Source organism: Xyrauchen texanus, chromosome 15, assembly GCF_025860055.1.
Source record: "Xyrauchen texanus isolate HMW12.3.18 chromosome 15, RBS_HiC_50CHRs, whole genome shotgun sequence".
NCBI lineage: Eukaryota > Metazoa > Chordata > Actinopteri > Cypriniformes > Catostomidae > Xyrauchen > Xyrauchen texanus.
The window spans coordinates 6,941,647-6,957,303 of NC_068290.1; the positions used below are offsets into that span (position 1 = coordinate 6,941,647).

Sequence of the window (15,657 nt, forward strand, 5' to 3'; positions counted from 1 at the left end):
ATCAACTGAAATGGAGGCGTTTTCCAAGCTTTTGTTTTGAACGTGGTTATTTAGCTTGTTTACCATTCTGAGTTCATCTCAGGTGAACCCAGATCCTGTGACGTTCGTATGCTGGCCACCAAGTGCTCCTCGTTGAGGTGTTGTTTGCTGTAAATTCTCCAGCCGGATTGCCAGGTGTGTGTTTGAATAACATCCCTGTGGCCTTGCACAATTAGATCCTGGAAACCAGCTGCATTTACCATAGCTACACACTGTAAGGAACAGTTGAAGGTTGAGATGTAGTTCTTTATTGTGGGTTAAATAAAAGCTCCATATTTGGAGTTCAAAACTTCCTGTGGTTTCAGCACACAATGTACTGAGATCTGGAAAGGTGCGATGAAAGTAGGAAGTCATAGTTTGATCTGATTAATGATTCATCTACCTGTTGCGGTGAACAGATATCTTTCCGACAGCTGAGACATCATAAGCATGCAGTGTACATCACATTTTTAAAGACAACCTGAAATGGCATTCAAATAAGATACACTGTTGAATCGTGTACAAGACCAGTGACTAGGGCTGCACGATTATAGCAAAAATAATAATTGTCGATTTATTGCCATTAATATTGTAATCGTGATTATTAATGTTGATTAAAATATTAAATTACCATAATGTCACAAAGTAAGCAACTGTGTGGTTCTTCAGAGTAGCAGATTTCAATGGTGGACATGAGCTGCGCTCCAGTTTCTTTTAAGCATCTTTTAAGCATTATATTATATTGTATTTTATATTGTAATAATGTTTGTTAAGGTAAGACAAATACAAATTATTTTAAATGTATGTCTATGGTAAATAATAAATTAAATTATTGCTAAATTACTTCTTAAATTATTAGTCCATGTACAGTAAATAATTATTAACAGCTGATTTAAATTAATCTGTTAAGTAAGCCCTTTGTTGGCGAGAAGGGTGCCCATTCATCCCGTTAGATCTTCAATGGTGATCTTGTTCGTGTAAGATCATTTTTAGATAATTTTTTGCCTCAGTGGTTGCACTTTGGAAATTAAAAAGTCATTTGCGTTCAGAGTTTGTGTGATTTCATGAAAATGTTAAATCTACTAATACCAGTTGTGTGGCAATTACTTTATTGCTATTTTGTACAAATCACATTCACATTGGCCTACTTATTAACATGACAAAACAAAACTGTTATTACAGTTTTGATAAATTGTACACAGAAATCGAGTAATTTAACAAACTCTCCCATTACAATGACTGCTGTCACTCACTGCAGGTTTACACTGATTGAGATCTGCATTTTGACACGAGCTCAGTGACACTACGCACAATGTTCTGCACTCTCACGAATGCTCTCATTAAAAACAAAGCTGTCTAATCAGCATAATAAATCAATTATTTACACCGCGTCAGTTCTTGATTAGAACGGAATTGTTTTAGTTTTGTCGTGTTGCTCATTTGCAGTGTATTTAACATCTACGTTCTAGCGGGGCAATGTGCAATGAATCCAAAATAATTTAAAAGTGCTTTTCAAGTGTCAGGTGATGTTCTTTCATTATTAATTTTTGTGTGTCACGCGAACAGAGCTAGAACATTAAGCAAGCATCTGGGCATTAAGACTGGTTAAAGCTTGCGCATTAGGATCAGTTGTCTTTACTGATAGGACGGAGGACTAATCTAAGCGGCTCTGATTGGCCATTGCAGTTTCATTGCTCAACGGACATGTTAGTGATTTGGTTATAATACTCAACTGTTGCAGAAACATTTTGTAAATAGAAACCATTGATGCAACATTAGCAGACTTAAATTGAAGGCTGTAATTGTCAGTTTTCACGATTACATAATCGTGGCAGCCGTAATCGCAATTAGTTTTTCTATTAATTGTGCAGCACTACCAGGGATATTTATTAAGAAAGTAATTACGGTCAGTTTTTAAGTAGTTTTTATTTATTTATTTTGCATGAAGGCCATGGAACAAAAAAAAAAACAGAGCAAAAAATGTATGCAGTTTATTCTGCCACCAAAACCCCTGTAATATCCAGAAAAAAATTAGATTTGGTGTGTAACATGGAACTTTTACCTAAAAGCAAGCCCCAAATTCCATGCAGACTCTTATTTTGACATGATGTAGTCTTCCCTCCGTTACAACTCTCTATATTTAAGTATTTGCCAAATTAAGCTTTTTATAGCCTATATATTCACCAGATGGAGTTTGTGTGTACACTCACTGAGCATTTTATTAGGAGCACCTGTACACCTATCATGTGATTAATCAGCCAATCGTGTGGCAGCAGTGCAATGCATAAAATCATCCAGATACAGGTCAAGTCAATTTTATTTGTATAGCGCCTTTCACAACACACCTCATTTCAAAGCAGCTTTACAGATGATCAGGCAATAACAGACGATAAAACTGTAATGTCTATAATGTCGATGAATCATCAGATGTGATAAATGAGATAAAATACGATTGTTTATCGTGTAAATAAGTAATTAAATAATAATTGTATTAATAACCCCAGTGAGCAAGCTGAAAGTGACTGATGGTCAGGAGATTCAGTTAATGTTCACATCAACCATCAGAATGGGGGAAAAAAATGTATCTCCGTGATTTCGAAGTTGGCATGATTGTTGGTGCCAGACGGGCTGGTTTGAGTATTTATTTAACTGCTGATCTCCTCGGATTTTCACACACAACAGTAGGGCTGCACGATAATAGTTCAAATGATATTCATGATTATTTTGTTTAAAATTTTTATCATGAATATTCTGCCCTTTTGATTTTTTTTATTGCAGGACTGCACAATTGGACAAAAAATTATACTAATATTGTTGCCACAGCTTTGGTATTTCTTTTTTCATAACATTTAAACAGAAGCTCTCATATTGAACATGATGTTAAAACTACAAACAAGTAAATTATTCTTTCTGACCAAAATGAAGTCATGTTTTGCACATGCTTTACTTCCAATTTAATGGTTTTCACACAATAAAAAATATTTACTATTATTATTATTATTATTGTAATTAACAGTGGTAATATATTTCTGTTATAATTTAGCAGGCAATTCTAAATGGTCTCAAGCCTTTAATTTTGATGCGTTAAAAAAAAAACCTGAAGAAAGTGTGTGTGTGTTGTGTCTGTTGACACAACAGAGTTGTGCCTGTTTGGCAGGCTCAGGTGCTCCATCGAAACATGGTGAAATGCTCTTTATCTCCTCAACCCATAAAACCCTGGAGCCATGTTTTCACTTGAGTTTTTTAGACATTTGTAATGGCCAAACATACCTGAAATTACACAAACGTGCAGTGAGGTAAATCTGGAATGCTTTTTAGCGCGTTCAACAGACTTACGTGACGCGCACGAATGAAAATCCGAGCACAGCTGCCGGTGTATAATGATAGCATGAGATGGAGTTCATGGCTATTGGGCACAGAACCGCATTAAAATCACCACACTGCAACCAAAGTTTATTCAGCTGAGTTGCTGTGTAATCAGTTAATGGCTGAACAGACAGAGATGTTGAATGACTGGTCTCAGAATAGTTTGAAAGGTACAAGATTTCCATCCTGTCTCCACATAGTAGCATGTTCCATCTTTCTGATCTGAAATCAATTAAAGCAATATACAAAACATATTCGTAAACCTGTTTCTCCGTATGTCAGTGCGTGCTGAACTGAAAGTGATTTGTCAGTGGCGAACTTCTGAAGAGAAGATTGGTTAGGTGAGGTGAAAATAGATTCAAAAGCACTTGTGATTTGACCTATCATCTTTAGACACAGCCTATTATAAAAATGAGCAACAGTTTGCAACTTTAGCTGGCTGATCATTTCTGTTTGCTAACTCACTGTATTGCAGACGAGTATGAGAGAGGCCGAAATCATGATTGTGATTTAAATTACGATTAACTGTGCAGCCCTACACAACATAGTCTCTAGACTTTACTCAGAATAGTGCCAAAAACATCCAGTGAGTGGCAGTTCTGCGGACAGAAAAGCCTTATTGATGAGAGAGGTCAGAATGCACAACATGTCGAACCTTGAGGCGGATGGGTTACAACAACCATAGTGTTCCTAATTAAGTGCCCAGTGAGTGTTTATAAATAGTTCAATAGATGAGGTTTTTGACTTTTATTCAAATACAAGATATGAAGTTGAAGACACAATTTATGTACGTTTCCATATGGCATTTTTCTTTGCATGCCCTCACTTCAGTTTAGAACACTTGATTACCTAATCAAAGTAACAAATTATGCTTTCAACTGAGGATAAAAATATGTATGGATGTAAATTAATTTACACTGTACTTGCTATTACGTTTTTATTAATATTTAAGTGCACATTTAGTGTAAGTCTAGTTGTTCTTTTGCAGAAAGAAAGAAAATATTAGTTAACAAAAATATTTTTTCACCGCTAGTTTTTGTCTACATAGTAGCTTTCGTTAATGGTAACCTTGATCAGGAGCTGTGGGGTCTTGTAGTCAGGTAAGGGTTGACAGAAATGATTGGGTATTATGAAGTGTGGTGTGTCAGTGTTTGCTTCCTTACCTTTTAAAGAGCTGCAGAATGCAAATCTAAGCTTAATATTTGTTTGAGGACATCAGTGCTTTTGCTTTGCTGTCTCCATGGTTAAAAAAGTACCGGTAAGCACTAGGGATGGGCACGGTTACTCGAGTACCCAAGTACTCTGAAGTGACAGCAATGATCAATCATGAAAACGATGATTGAAAATGCTTGACGGGACTTTTCACTAAATATGAAATTCAGTGACAACTACTTGAAACTATACGCTACGTATCAAAAGGGGGCCTTATTTTTAATTTTGAGATTGAGTACGTTGTGATTTTCAGCAATAACTTGATTGTCAAAAGAGACATCTCATAGAAACCAAACTGATAAACGGATTACAATAATCAAAAGAACGTTTAATGCACAATGTTTTGAACATCTGTCTCTGCACATGTTTGCAAAACAGGTTGTATTGTCATATAATGTAGAAACTTTGATTCGTTAATGTTTATTAATGAGTCATTAATGAAGGTTTATCATTCACTGTAAATCTCCGAGTGCAGAATGCAGACATGTTTGCGTGACACACCTGTATCTCAGCGAAATCAGGGTTGAAGATTTCCACATGAGTTTTAAGTTTAACATAAAGTAGCGTTCCACTGCAGTTTTTCCAGCATTACATTTAAAAGTCCAAATTAAATGGGAGAAAGCATGAATCATGACAGCAACAAACTCCAAAATAGCGCAGGGTGACTTTCGGTCAGGTGCAGAGACAGTGCTCCAAACTGTAGAGAAGTGCACACACACACACACACACACAAGACAAACATTTTCTTTCAAACATTTAGATGGAGCACAGCCGAATGTAACAGAACGCAGGGTGAATAAAAACGCGATGATTATGGTGTCACAGAAACTACTGTTTGCAGATACATGGTTCAGAAACAGTGGTGCGCACTTACTAAGCTTATTACGGTAACCTGAAAGAAGAACCGAGACCTACGTTATGAGCGTCTCTGAGTGTTTAATTGATTTGACCAGTGAGTCTTCACATAATGAAAAAATATTATGCATTATATTTTTTATTATTCCATGTTTTGTACTTATTGTAACAGACTACATTATAACAGCCTATGTTAATGAATAGACGCTGGAACAACAAGTCATATTGCATCAGCCAAAGATATATGACATATATGTACATACTGTATTTGGAAAAGTCTATTTACTCTACAAGTACTCGAGTAGATATAATGACCAAAATGCCCATCCCTAGTAAACACACACATTTTTATAAGCCTTACTATTGTGTGGTAATAGATTAAGGTATATTTTTAAGTAACAAATATCCGCTTGCTTGAATGTGTTATGAAGTCCGTTCATGTGAAATGTGCTTCTGCATTACTGACCATCTTCAAAGGTTTCTTACCCAGAGGACAGCAGCTGGCATAGAAGGTAAGTGTGACAGAAACGTCTTGCGCCTCCTTTCTCCCTTCCTGCCACACATACACCGTTCTTAAAGGGATCATTCACCCAAAAAATTAAAATGATAATTTACTCATCCTCATGTTGTCCTAAACCCATATGACTTTATTTCTTCCCTGAGACAAGAGGAGAAATGTTGTACTGGCCTCACTTTTCTATATAATGAAAGGAGACTAAATTTATAATCTTTTAAAGTTTTTAATTATACTTTAATGGTTCTTTTATTTAATTTTTTGTCACACACATAAATATTCCAAGTCTTCTGAAGCCATGCAAAAGCTTTGTTTGAGGAGCAGACATTTTGACATTTAGTCATGACGTTATTAACTGAAAAGCTCTAAAATGGACAATAAAAGTCATATGGGCTTCAAAACTGGGACGTCAGCATCATTTGACACAAAACACCATTTGCTCTTGAAACATCCCTGAATATCATTGAAGTAACAATTGATGTAGTGCGCTTTATGACACTTTCAATGCAAGTTAAGCTCAATTGACAGCATTTGTGGCATAAATTAGATTATCACAAAGTCCCTCCTTTTCTTAAAAAAAAAAAAAAGCAAAAATTTAGGTTACAGTGAGGCACTGTTTCAAAAGTATAGCCACAAGACATAAACAGTATGCGTGTTAACAAGATTTTAGTGTGATAAAATCACTTACTAACCTTTTCTGTTTAAAGATATTGCCAATTTTACAATCTCTATTCCATTATTTGTTTTTTTATTATATGGGAAGAAAAGTGACAGTGAGGATAAGTAATGACAGAATTTCCTTTTGGGTGATCTATTCCTTTTAAATCAATCTGATACAATCATTGCCTCTAAAACCATTGACTTATTAAACTGAGCTGGATTTTCTGAATTTACGAGGATCATACTATATTGTGTAAAGCAGTTGGCAAATCCACTCCTGTCCTCCCTCATTCCTGTGTTGGAAATCATCTGTGTCTGTTTGGTGTTGTGCAAATGTAAAGGAGGACTGCAGATATCTGTTCTTCCCCTGAGGGAACCGGGGAAGTGCGGTCTTGTAACCAAATGCTCCAGCGGCAGTGTTTCCACCGAAACTACCTGTCATGTGGATGAAACTCAAACAGTCGTCATGACAGGTCCTCTGCGATCAGAACTAATGTGCATGACAGAATCATAATTCACTGGGGCTTTAATTAAAACAGAATAAAAGAGCAAGAATTAAAAAGCTCTACTATGAAAAGAAACATCCAGTCAGTGTTTACTCAGTGCCTAGAGGGCCATTTTGTAATCTTGAAATTCAAATGTTGCATCACAACAGTTTGAGTCTGTCTACTCTTGAAGCAGTGTGTCACTTCATAATGTTTGCTAACAACAGACCAATCAGGTTCAAACTTGAGACTAGACTTTGGCAGCAGTAAAATAAACTTAAAATCCTACTTTTATCTTCAACGAAAAACACCCATTTACTTAGCATGGTCTATTTTACTATTCTTTTAAAGTATTTTTAGAAAGTTTTCTACTACTGTATATATGTAGGGTTAGCATCAAAAGATCATTTTAAAAGTGTAAAGCATGTTAAAATATCTCTGCTTAAGCTGATTTCACACTATTCTTAAAAACACCTCAACAGACAGGATGTCATGCATTATTTGAATAAATGATCAATCAGAAATAAAAAAAGTATTACATTTAGTATGTTAAAATATATAGTCTACTGGCTTACCTGCAGCATTAAAAACACACCCCATTTTTTAATTGAATTTTTTTCTATTTAGCTAAAAGGTCAGTGTGTGACGTTTCAATCTTTTACTGGCCACACATCTTCTCATTATCCGAATTCACAGGTCAGAGTTGACCAAGCTTTCAGCGTTACAAATATGGCGCTTTGAAATGTGAACTCTTTCTATTTAACTAAAAGGTCAGTGTGTGACATTTTAATCCTTTTATTGGTCACACGTCTTCTCGTCATCCGAAATTGCAGGTCAGAGTTGACAAAGCTTACAGCGAAATTTCTTCGCATGTATTTGCGTTCCGGTCTCCTGCATGTGGATGCGTTTTAATGGAAGTGTACCTGGGACACTGTGGCTCTATCAAAAGATTGCTCTGTTTGTTTGAGCATCCCAACCAGTCAAACACAACAATATTGGCTCAACCAATGGCGTGAGTTTAGAGCAGGACTATGTTTGACTGACCAATGGAAGATGGGGGTAGCGTTCGGGAAGCATGTTGAAAAGTACAGTCATTAGTATTAGTAGCTATGTATTTTTTGATGTAAAAGCTTGATTTGTTTGGCTTTTATTCAAAATGAGACCAGAAGCCACTGTCTCAGTCACTTTACAGTCTGCTTGCTGCTGTTTCTGAGTGTGATTTGAACATAAAAATCCAAGTGACCCCCTTGAGAGCTCATTAATCCACAGGGAAAAGTCTCTGTAAGATCACTGTTGATTTGCCTTCTGGTATTTGTAGTCCATTTCCTCAAAGTGTGTGAGCTGTTTATTGTCATTCTGCTCTCCTAAGAGCGTTGAAATTGTTATTTTTGTCTCTCTAAATCTCTCTCCTATCTCTCTTTCTATTCCTTCCTTATTCTTCAGGCTCGGAGCACTGATAATTTGGACAGTTCTGGGGAGCCTGGGACCCGATCTGTGGGCACCACTGCCAACTTGAAAGGGAAGATGAGCAAAAGGTGAGGTGAACTGCACATCAGTACAGTCATTAATGGCATTTTCAGTTTGTGCCATTCAGTTTGGATGTTTATTTGGTTTGAATGAAAGCTGCTTTCCAAACTGCACCAGAGTCCAATTGAAAATGAGGGTATGGGTAACGGTTCATGTGAACTCCAGGACAATTCGCAATTAGTATGAAGCAACCTAGCTAAATTGTGGAAGTGAACTGCTATTGATGATGTGTAATTTGGTTGAAGGGAAGCTGATTATATTTTACAGATGAACAGATTTTAATAATGCATGAGGATAAATTCAAGTTCATGCATTATAGTTAGTCTATTTTTTCAATTTAGGAGTTCAATAAATAGCCCACCCCAAAATGAAAATTCTGTTATTATTTACTCATCCTCATGTTGTTACATACCCATATGACTTGCATTTTTCTGTGGAACACAAATAGAGATGTTTGGAAGAATGTTAGGGATATTTTATATTAAGTACCCAAAGTGTATCTTTTACTACAAGAGAAATTAGTACTATATTCATACAAATAAATACTATATCACGTAGATTTTCTGTTCATCATTGGTGAATTATCAGTTTCCCATATACGTGTACACAAAAACTTATGAGCCAAAACATTATGACCACCTGCTTAATATGCTGTTGGTCCTCTGCGTGCCGCCTAAACAGCAAAGCCCTGCTGAGGCATGGACTCTGCAAGACCCCTAAAGGGGTCCTGTGGTATCTGATACCAAGGTACCAAGGTAGCAGATCCTTCAAGTCCTGTAAGTTGCGAGGTGAAGCCACCATGGAATGGAATTCTTGGTCCAATCGGGTTGAGATCTGGGGAATTTGGAGGCCAGGTCAGCACCTTGAACTCTTCATGTTCCTCAAACCATTCCCAACAATGTGTGCAGTGTGGCAGGGTGCATTATCCTACTGAAAGAGGCCACTGCTATCAGGGAATACCACTGCCATAAAGGGGTGTGCCTGGTTTGCAACTATGTTTGGGTAGGTGGCACGTGTATAATTGACGTCCACATAAATGGCCAGACCAGGGTTTCCCAGCAGAACATTGCCCAGAGCATCACACTCCCTCCACTGGCTTGTCGTCTTCACACAGTGCATTCTGGTGCCATCACTTCCCCATGTAAACCACGCAGACATACACGGCCGTCCACATACAAAAGAAAACAGAACTCATCGGACCAGACAACCTTTTTCCACTGCTCCAAGGTCCAGTTCTGTGTGTAGCTTAAAATATTTTTAACGTTTTATACTATCTGGACATTTTGCAGATTAATTTGTGATAGATATACATGAATATGTAAGAGAGTTTAGTGAAATTCCCATGCATGTAAGGGTTAGTGTAGTGAGTTAGGACCATGTAGTTAGGGGGTTTGTTTCTGAGAAACTGTGAGTTCAGTTCACGTTTGCATCCCGCTTTCAGCACACTGTAAAACAGGAAGAATTGAGTTTCACTTCCTCTCTGAAATAAGTAATAATGGGGTAAAAATGACAAATAAAGTTTCTCTGTGGTGTTTCTGAGTACCTGAGTCTGAAAACAGTCCTGGATTGCTTCTAAATTCTGTGTGACTTCAAAATTCAAACTACATTTTTACACTTTCTGAAGAAAATTTGAGTGGGGCTTGCCCATGCAAAATCTGCCACCACAGTGCTAGGGTGTTTTGGGTGGTTACCAAGGCATTGGTGTTCTGAGTTAATGTTACTGCGTAGCCAAGGTGTTCTAGGTTTTGAGTTTCACAGCAGCATTGAAATTATTTGTGTGGCCGTTAGTGTGTATCATCATGTATTCACTATACCTACACAGATCTCTGTGCTGAAGGTATATGGTGTGTTAATTCATTTTGTGTTTGGTTGTCGTTCCAGGCTTTCTGTTGTGAAAGGTCACTTCCCCAAGCTTGTTGACTGTGCGCACTTTCACTATGAAAATGTGGACTTCGGTTCAATTGAGGTAAGATCTTATATAGGCTGTGAGTCTGTGATTTAATATTGGTTATCATATTTTGCCCTGCCTACATAGCTTTGGATTTCATGTTGATGTAATATTATAGAAAAAATAAAACACAAATTCTTTATTTATTTTTGTCTTTAGAATAACAATCAAAGGCAACAGATGCTTTTCACAGACATTGATTATACATTTATGCCTTATTTAGCTGTGTAAATATAGCATAAATATATATCTCTTTTTTTCCTTTTTTTTCCAGTTATTAAGTGGGTCATTCTCCAAAAAAAATACAATATTTTTTGACTTACAAAATATTGAAATTTAATTCAGTTCAGTTTTCTCCCATAAAAGCTTACGGTAAACATTATTTTTATACATAAAGGACAATTTGGCTGTTGTTCTTTATTTAGTTATTTAATTTTGTTTAATGAATGTAGCAAGGGGTTTTAACACCAGTAACAAATTCTCTTAAAAGAAGATCTTGTCAATAGCATCACAATACATACACCTCTGATCAGACTAAAATCAGTAAGTTATACTATTAAATAATTTGTATTTTTTTCAATAAAAAAACTTTGATAATACTTTCTATGAAGCCCATATTTATAATATATTGTAAAGGCATTAGTAATGTCTCATAATACACCTTATATTAAGTTAAAACTTCTTCGTAGTTATACTTCAGAGTATAATGCATTATAACACCGGCACATTCAGTTTTAATTAGCAGAAGCTAATAAAATGCATTGTATGAGTCAAACTTGTGTTTACACCAAGACACCAAAACTTACACCAATGTTTTGAAAACATTTTCCATTTTTTTTAAATAATTCTAAAACAATGTTTTAAACAATATAGAGTCAAACCAGTTCACATGATTTAATAAAAAGGTTATAGAATGATACCTTTTTAAAAAAAAATGTTTTGTTGTTGCTCATTTGAATTCCTTTTCATGACTGAAAAGTCAAGTGACATATTTGTCTTCATATTTTGATAATGACACAAGTTTACATTTAGAATATTATATTACCTTGGAATTAGTTAAAAAAAATAATAATAAAAAACTAGTTACCACAGCAGCGATAAGGTTTCTAATATAGCTGCTGAGGGAGTTAGAGTAAATGTGTCTCCTTTTTTAATTTCTGACTGCAGTAATCCACTGCTTTCTATTTTTTCCTATTTTGGAAAGTTGTGGAAACATAATTATGTTTTTATTTTAATAACACACACACACTCACCCAAATTCTGCTTCTTGCGCTCTGAAAGGGAAGAGGAAACTTCTTTGCATGCACCATATTTATACAGTAGATATACATCAGAATGTCAGAATAATTCTCATGTCGACTGCTGGTCACCAATGATCTGAAAATCAAACCAAATGCAATTTTAGAGTTTTTAGGAAAAATCTCATAGAATTGCTTACACATTTCTCACCATGGAAATAGCCATAGAAGCTGGCATGGCATTACAAACACACAATGATCTGAGTTTCATTGAAACTCATGTAAATGCTGTGGTCAGTTCAAGTGAGTTTACAGCCATAATTACAGATCTCCATTCCCAAAATGCATTTCACTTTCCCTGTGGCATTGTGTTCTGTGCTGCTTATATACCCTGTTTGTGTTTGCAACAGCAGAGTGCTGTACACACACACACACACACACACACACACACACACACACACACACACACACACACACTCAAGAACACCTGAAGCATCATAACCACACAGCATGACTGGAGAGGGAGTGTCATTAGTGTATAAAGCTCTTGAAAAAATAAATAAAAAACCCTTTACATCTTTTATGCTGCAACCCTGTGAAGCTGCAAGGCTTCTCCTCTTCTCTTGCTTACAACACTCCGATCACACTGAGACAAGTTAAGTCATTTTTTTTGTATAGCGCTTTTCACAATACACATAGTTTCAAAGCAGCTTTACAGATAATCATGCATTAACAAAAAAAATTAACTGTAATATCTATAAAGTCTTAGAGCGACCACTGTGTAATTTGATTAAATATGATTGTAAATTATGTATAAAAATGAAATAAATAGGATAAAACTGAGTAATAAGTATGTTAAGCAGTAAGGAAGATTACAGATGCTACAGGGATGCGAAACTGTGTTTTGGTGAACAAATAATTGCAAGGGATGTTCCCAGCTTCTCTTAAATAATTATTTGTTTGACTAACTATATCTCATCAAGCGCAGATACACATTTTATTTGGCGTGAAGCAACTTTTGGTATGTGAAGACTCCAAACAAACTTGAGACCACCTTTGAAGTCAGCCATCCCGGACACTCATAACATGGTTATTTATTTTCACATTTGCGTACCTTCATCAGTTAATGTCTGCTCTTTACTCCTTCAGCTTCAGTTTGCCAATGAGCAGAGTGATGCCAGCTGGACCTTGGGCAGTGCCAAAGATCTGGTCTTCCTTGTGCAGGTGTCCTGCCAGGTGAGTGGGCACACGTGCCCCAGTCTGTGCTAATAATAATCACCCCCTCCTGCCCCGGCCTCAAACACTTCCGACTCAATGAAACATGATAGTCAAAATCACTCCTTTTCAGAATTTGACATTTAACCTCCCGGTAAACTGCGAATCACGATGCCTCATTGTTCATTGTTTGTTCATGACACCAAAAGCATTAACTAATGTTAATAAATGTAAACTTAAGTGCTACTAGTTTAAATCTGCCAACAGCAACTGCAGGGGGAAATTAGTCATAGTAGAGCAGATGTGGTAACAATGACAGTGTTCCATGAAATGTCATCATTTATGTCAAATCCTGAGCTTGTCCTGATCCACTGAAGTAGTATCTATGAATATTATAAGTAGTATAATATTATGTTAATAATCAGGAAGTAGCTTCACAACATAGTTTGAAACTGTGCATAGGTTGATTCATATACACTGATGAGCTAAAACACTATGATGACTCACAGGTGAAGCCAATAACTTTGATCATCTCCTAACAAGGCCACGTGTCAATGTCTGGGTTGATTAGATGTAAGCAAACAATCAGTTAGTTAGAACTATTGTAGTCAACATGTTGAATGAGGAGTAATGGGCAGGAGTAAAGATGCCCAAGGCTCATCGATGCACAAGGACAATGAAGGCTATTCCATTTGGTCTGAACCGACAGAAGGTCTACTGTGGCCAAAGTCACAGAAAAGTTTAATGATGGTTACAGGAGGAATGTGTCTCAACACACAGTGCATCACACCCTGCTGCGTATGGGGCTTCGTAGCCATAGACTGGTCAGAGTGCCCATAATGACTCCTGTCCACCACCAAAAGCACCTAAATTGGCACGTGAGCATCAGAACTGGGCCATGAAGCAATGAAAGAAGGTGGATCATGTTTTCTTTTGTGGACAGCTGGGTGCGCGTGCATTGTTTACCTTGGGAAGAGATGGCAGCAGGATGCATTGTGTGAAGAAAGCAGGCCGGCAAAGCAGATTGATGCTCTGGGCAATATTCTGCTGGGAAACTCTGGATCCTGGCATTCATGTGGATGTTACTTTGACACTTACCTCCTACCTAAAGATTGTTGCAGACCACGTACACCCCTACATAGCAATGGTATTCCCTGATGGCAGTGGCCTCTTTCAGTAGGATAATGTGCTCTGCCACACTGCAAAAATTGTTCAGGCATGGTTTGAGGAAAAGAGTTCAAGGTGTTGACCTGGCCTTCAAATTCCCCAGATCTGAATCTGATTGAGCATCTGTGGGATGTACTGGACCAACAAGTCCAATCCATGGAGTCCCCACCTCGCAACTTTCAGGACTTGAAGGATCTGCTGCTAACGTCTTGGTGCCAGATACCACAGGACACCTTCAGAGGTCTTGTGGAGTCCATGCCTCGATGGGTCAGAGCTGTTTTGGTGGTACGAGGGGGACCTATATGATATTAGGCAGGTGGTTTTAATGTTGTGGTTGATCGGTGTATGTCCCCATGAGGTTTGTGTTTCTCTGTTAGCATGATGTTTGTTGACTCCCCCTTCCCTTGATTCTATTTTTTCTCTCACCCCTCGTTCTTCCACTCTCTCTCTGTCTGGAATCTAGGGTAAGATGTGGGTGGTGCGGCGTTCGTATGAAGAGTTCCGAACGCTGGACGCACACCTTCATCAGTGCATATACGACCGCCGTTACTCGCAGCTCTTGACTCTGCCAGCCCTCTGTGATATTGGAGACCGAGTGGAGGTGAGCTCGACTGCACAGGCTAAAAATAATTTTCTCATCTAGTTAGTACAGGTGAAACTCGAAAAATTAGAATATCGTGCAAAAGTTCATTAATTTCAGTAATTCAACTTAAAAGGTGAAACTAATATATTATATAGACTCATTACAAGCAAAGTAAGATATTTCAAGCCTTTATTTGATATAATTTTGATGATTATGGCTTACAGCTTATGAAAACCCCAAATTCAGAATCTCAGAAAATTAGAATATTGTGAAAAGGTTCAGTATGTGTCACACTCTAATCAGCTAAACACCTGCAAAGGGTTCCTGAGCCTTTAAATGGTCTCTCAGTCTGGTTCAGTTGAATTCACAATCATGGGGAAGACTGCTGACCTGACAGTTGTGCAGAAAACCATCATTGACACCCTCCACAAGGAGGGAAAGCCTCAAAAGGTAATTGCAAAAGAAGTTGGATGTTCTCAAAGTGCTGTATCAAAGCACATTAATAGAAAGTTAAGTGGAAGGGAAAAGTGTGGAAGAAAAAGGTGCACAAGCAGCAGGGATGACCGTAGCCTGGAGAGGATTGTCAGGAAAAGGCCATTCAAATGTGTGGGGAGCTTCACAAGGAGTGGACTGAGGCTGGAGTTACTGCATCAAGAGCCACCACACACAGACGAGTCCTGGACATGGGCTTCAAATGTCAAACGTCTTACCTGGGCTAAAGAAAAAAAGAACTGGTCTGTTGCTCAGTGGTCCAAAGTCCTCTTTTCTGATGAGAGCAAATTTTGCATCTCATTTGGAAACCAAGGTCCCATAGTCTGGAGGAAGAATGGAGAGGCACACAATCCAAGATGCTTGAAGTCCAGTGTGAA

The 15,657-nt window shown here is 37.4% G+C and overlaps 1 protein-coding gene across 3 annotated transcripts in view; it reads left to right on the forward strand.

The window, feature by feature from the left end:
- LOC127656207 (rho GTPase-activating protein 33-like) overlaps positions 1-15,657 on the forward strand; it is a 62,934-nt gene that overhangs the window by 23,856 nt on the left and 23,421 nt on the right. For all 3 annotated transcript variants that reach the window (XM_052144405.1, XM_052144403.1, XM_052144404.1), the window contains 4 exons: positions 8,554-8,645; positions 10,519-10,603; positions 12,973-13,059; positions 14,669-14,806. In XM_052144405.1, the coding sequence (XP_052000365.1) occupies positions 8,635-8,645; positions 10,519-10,603; positions 12,973-13,059; positions 14,669-14,806 (321 nt within the window). In that variant the 5' untranslated portion in view covers positions 8,554-8,634. The remainder of the gene's footprint in view (positions 1-8,553; positions 8,646-10,518; positions 10,604-12,972; positions 13,060-14,668; positions 14,807-15,657) is intronic.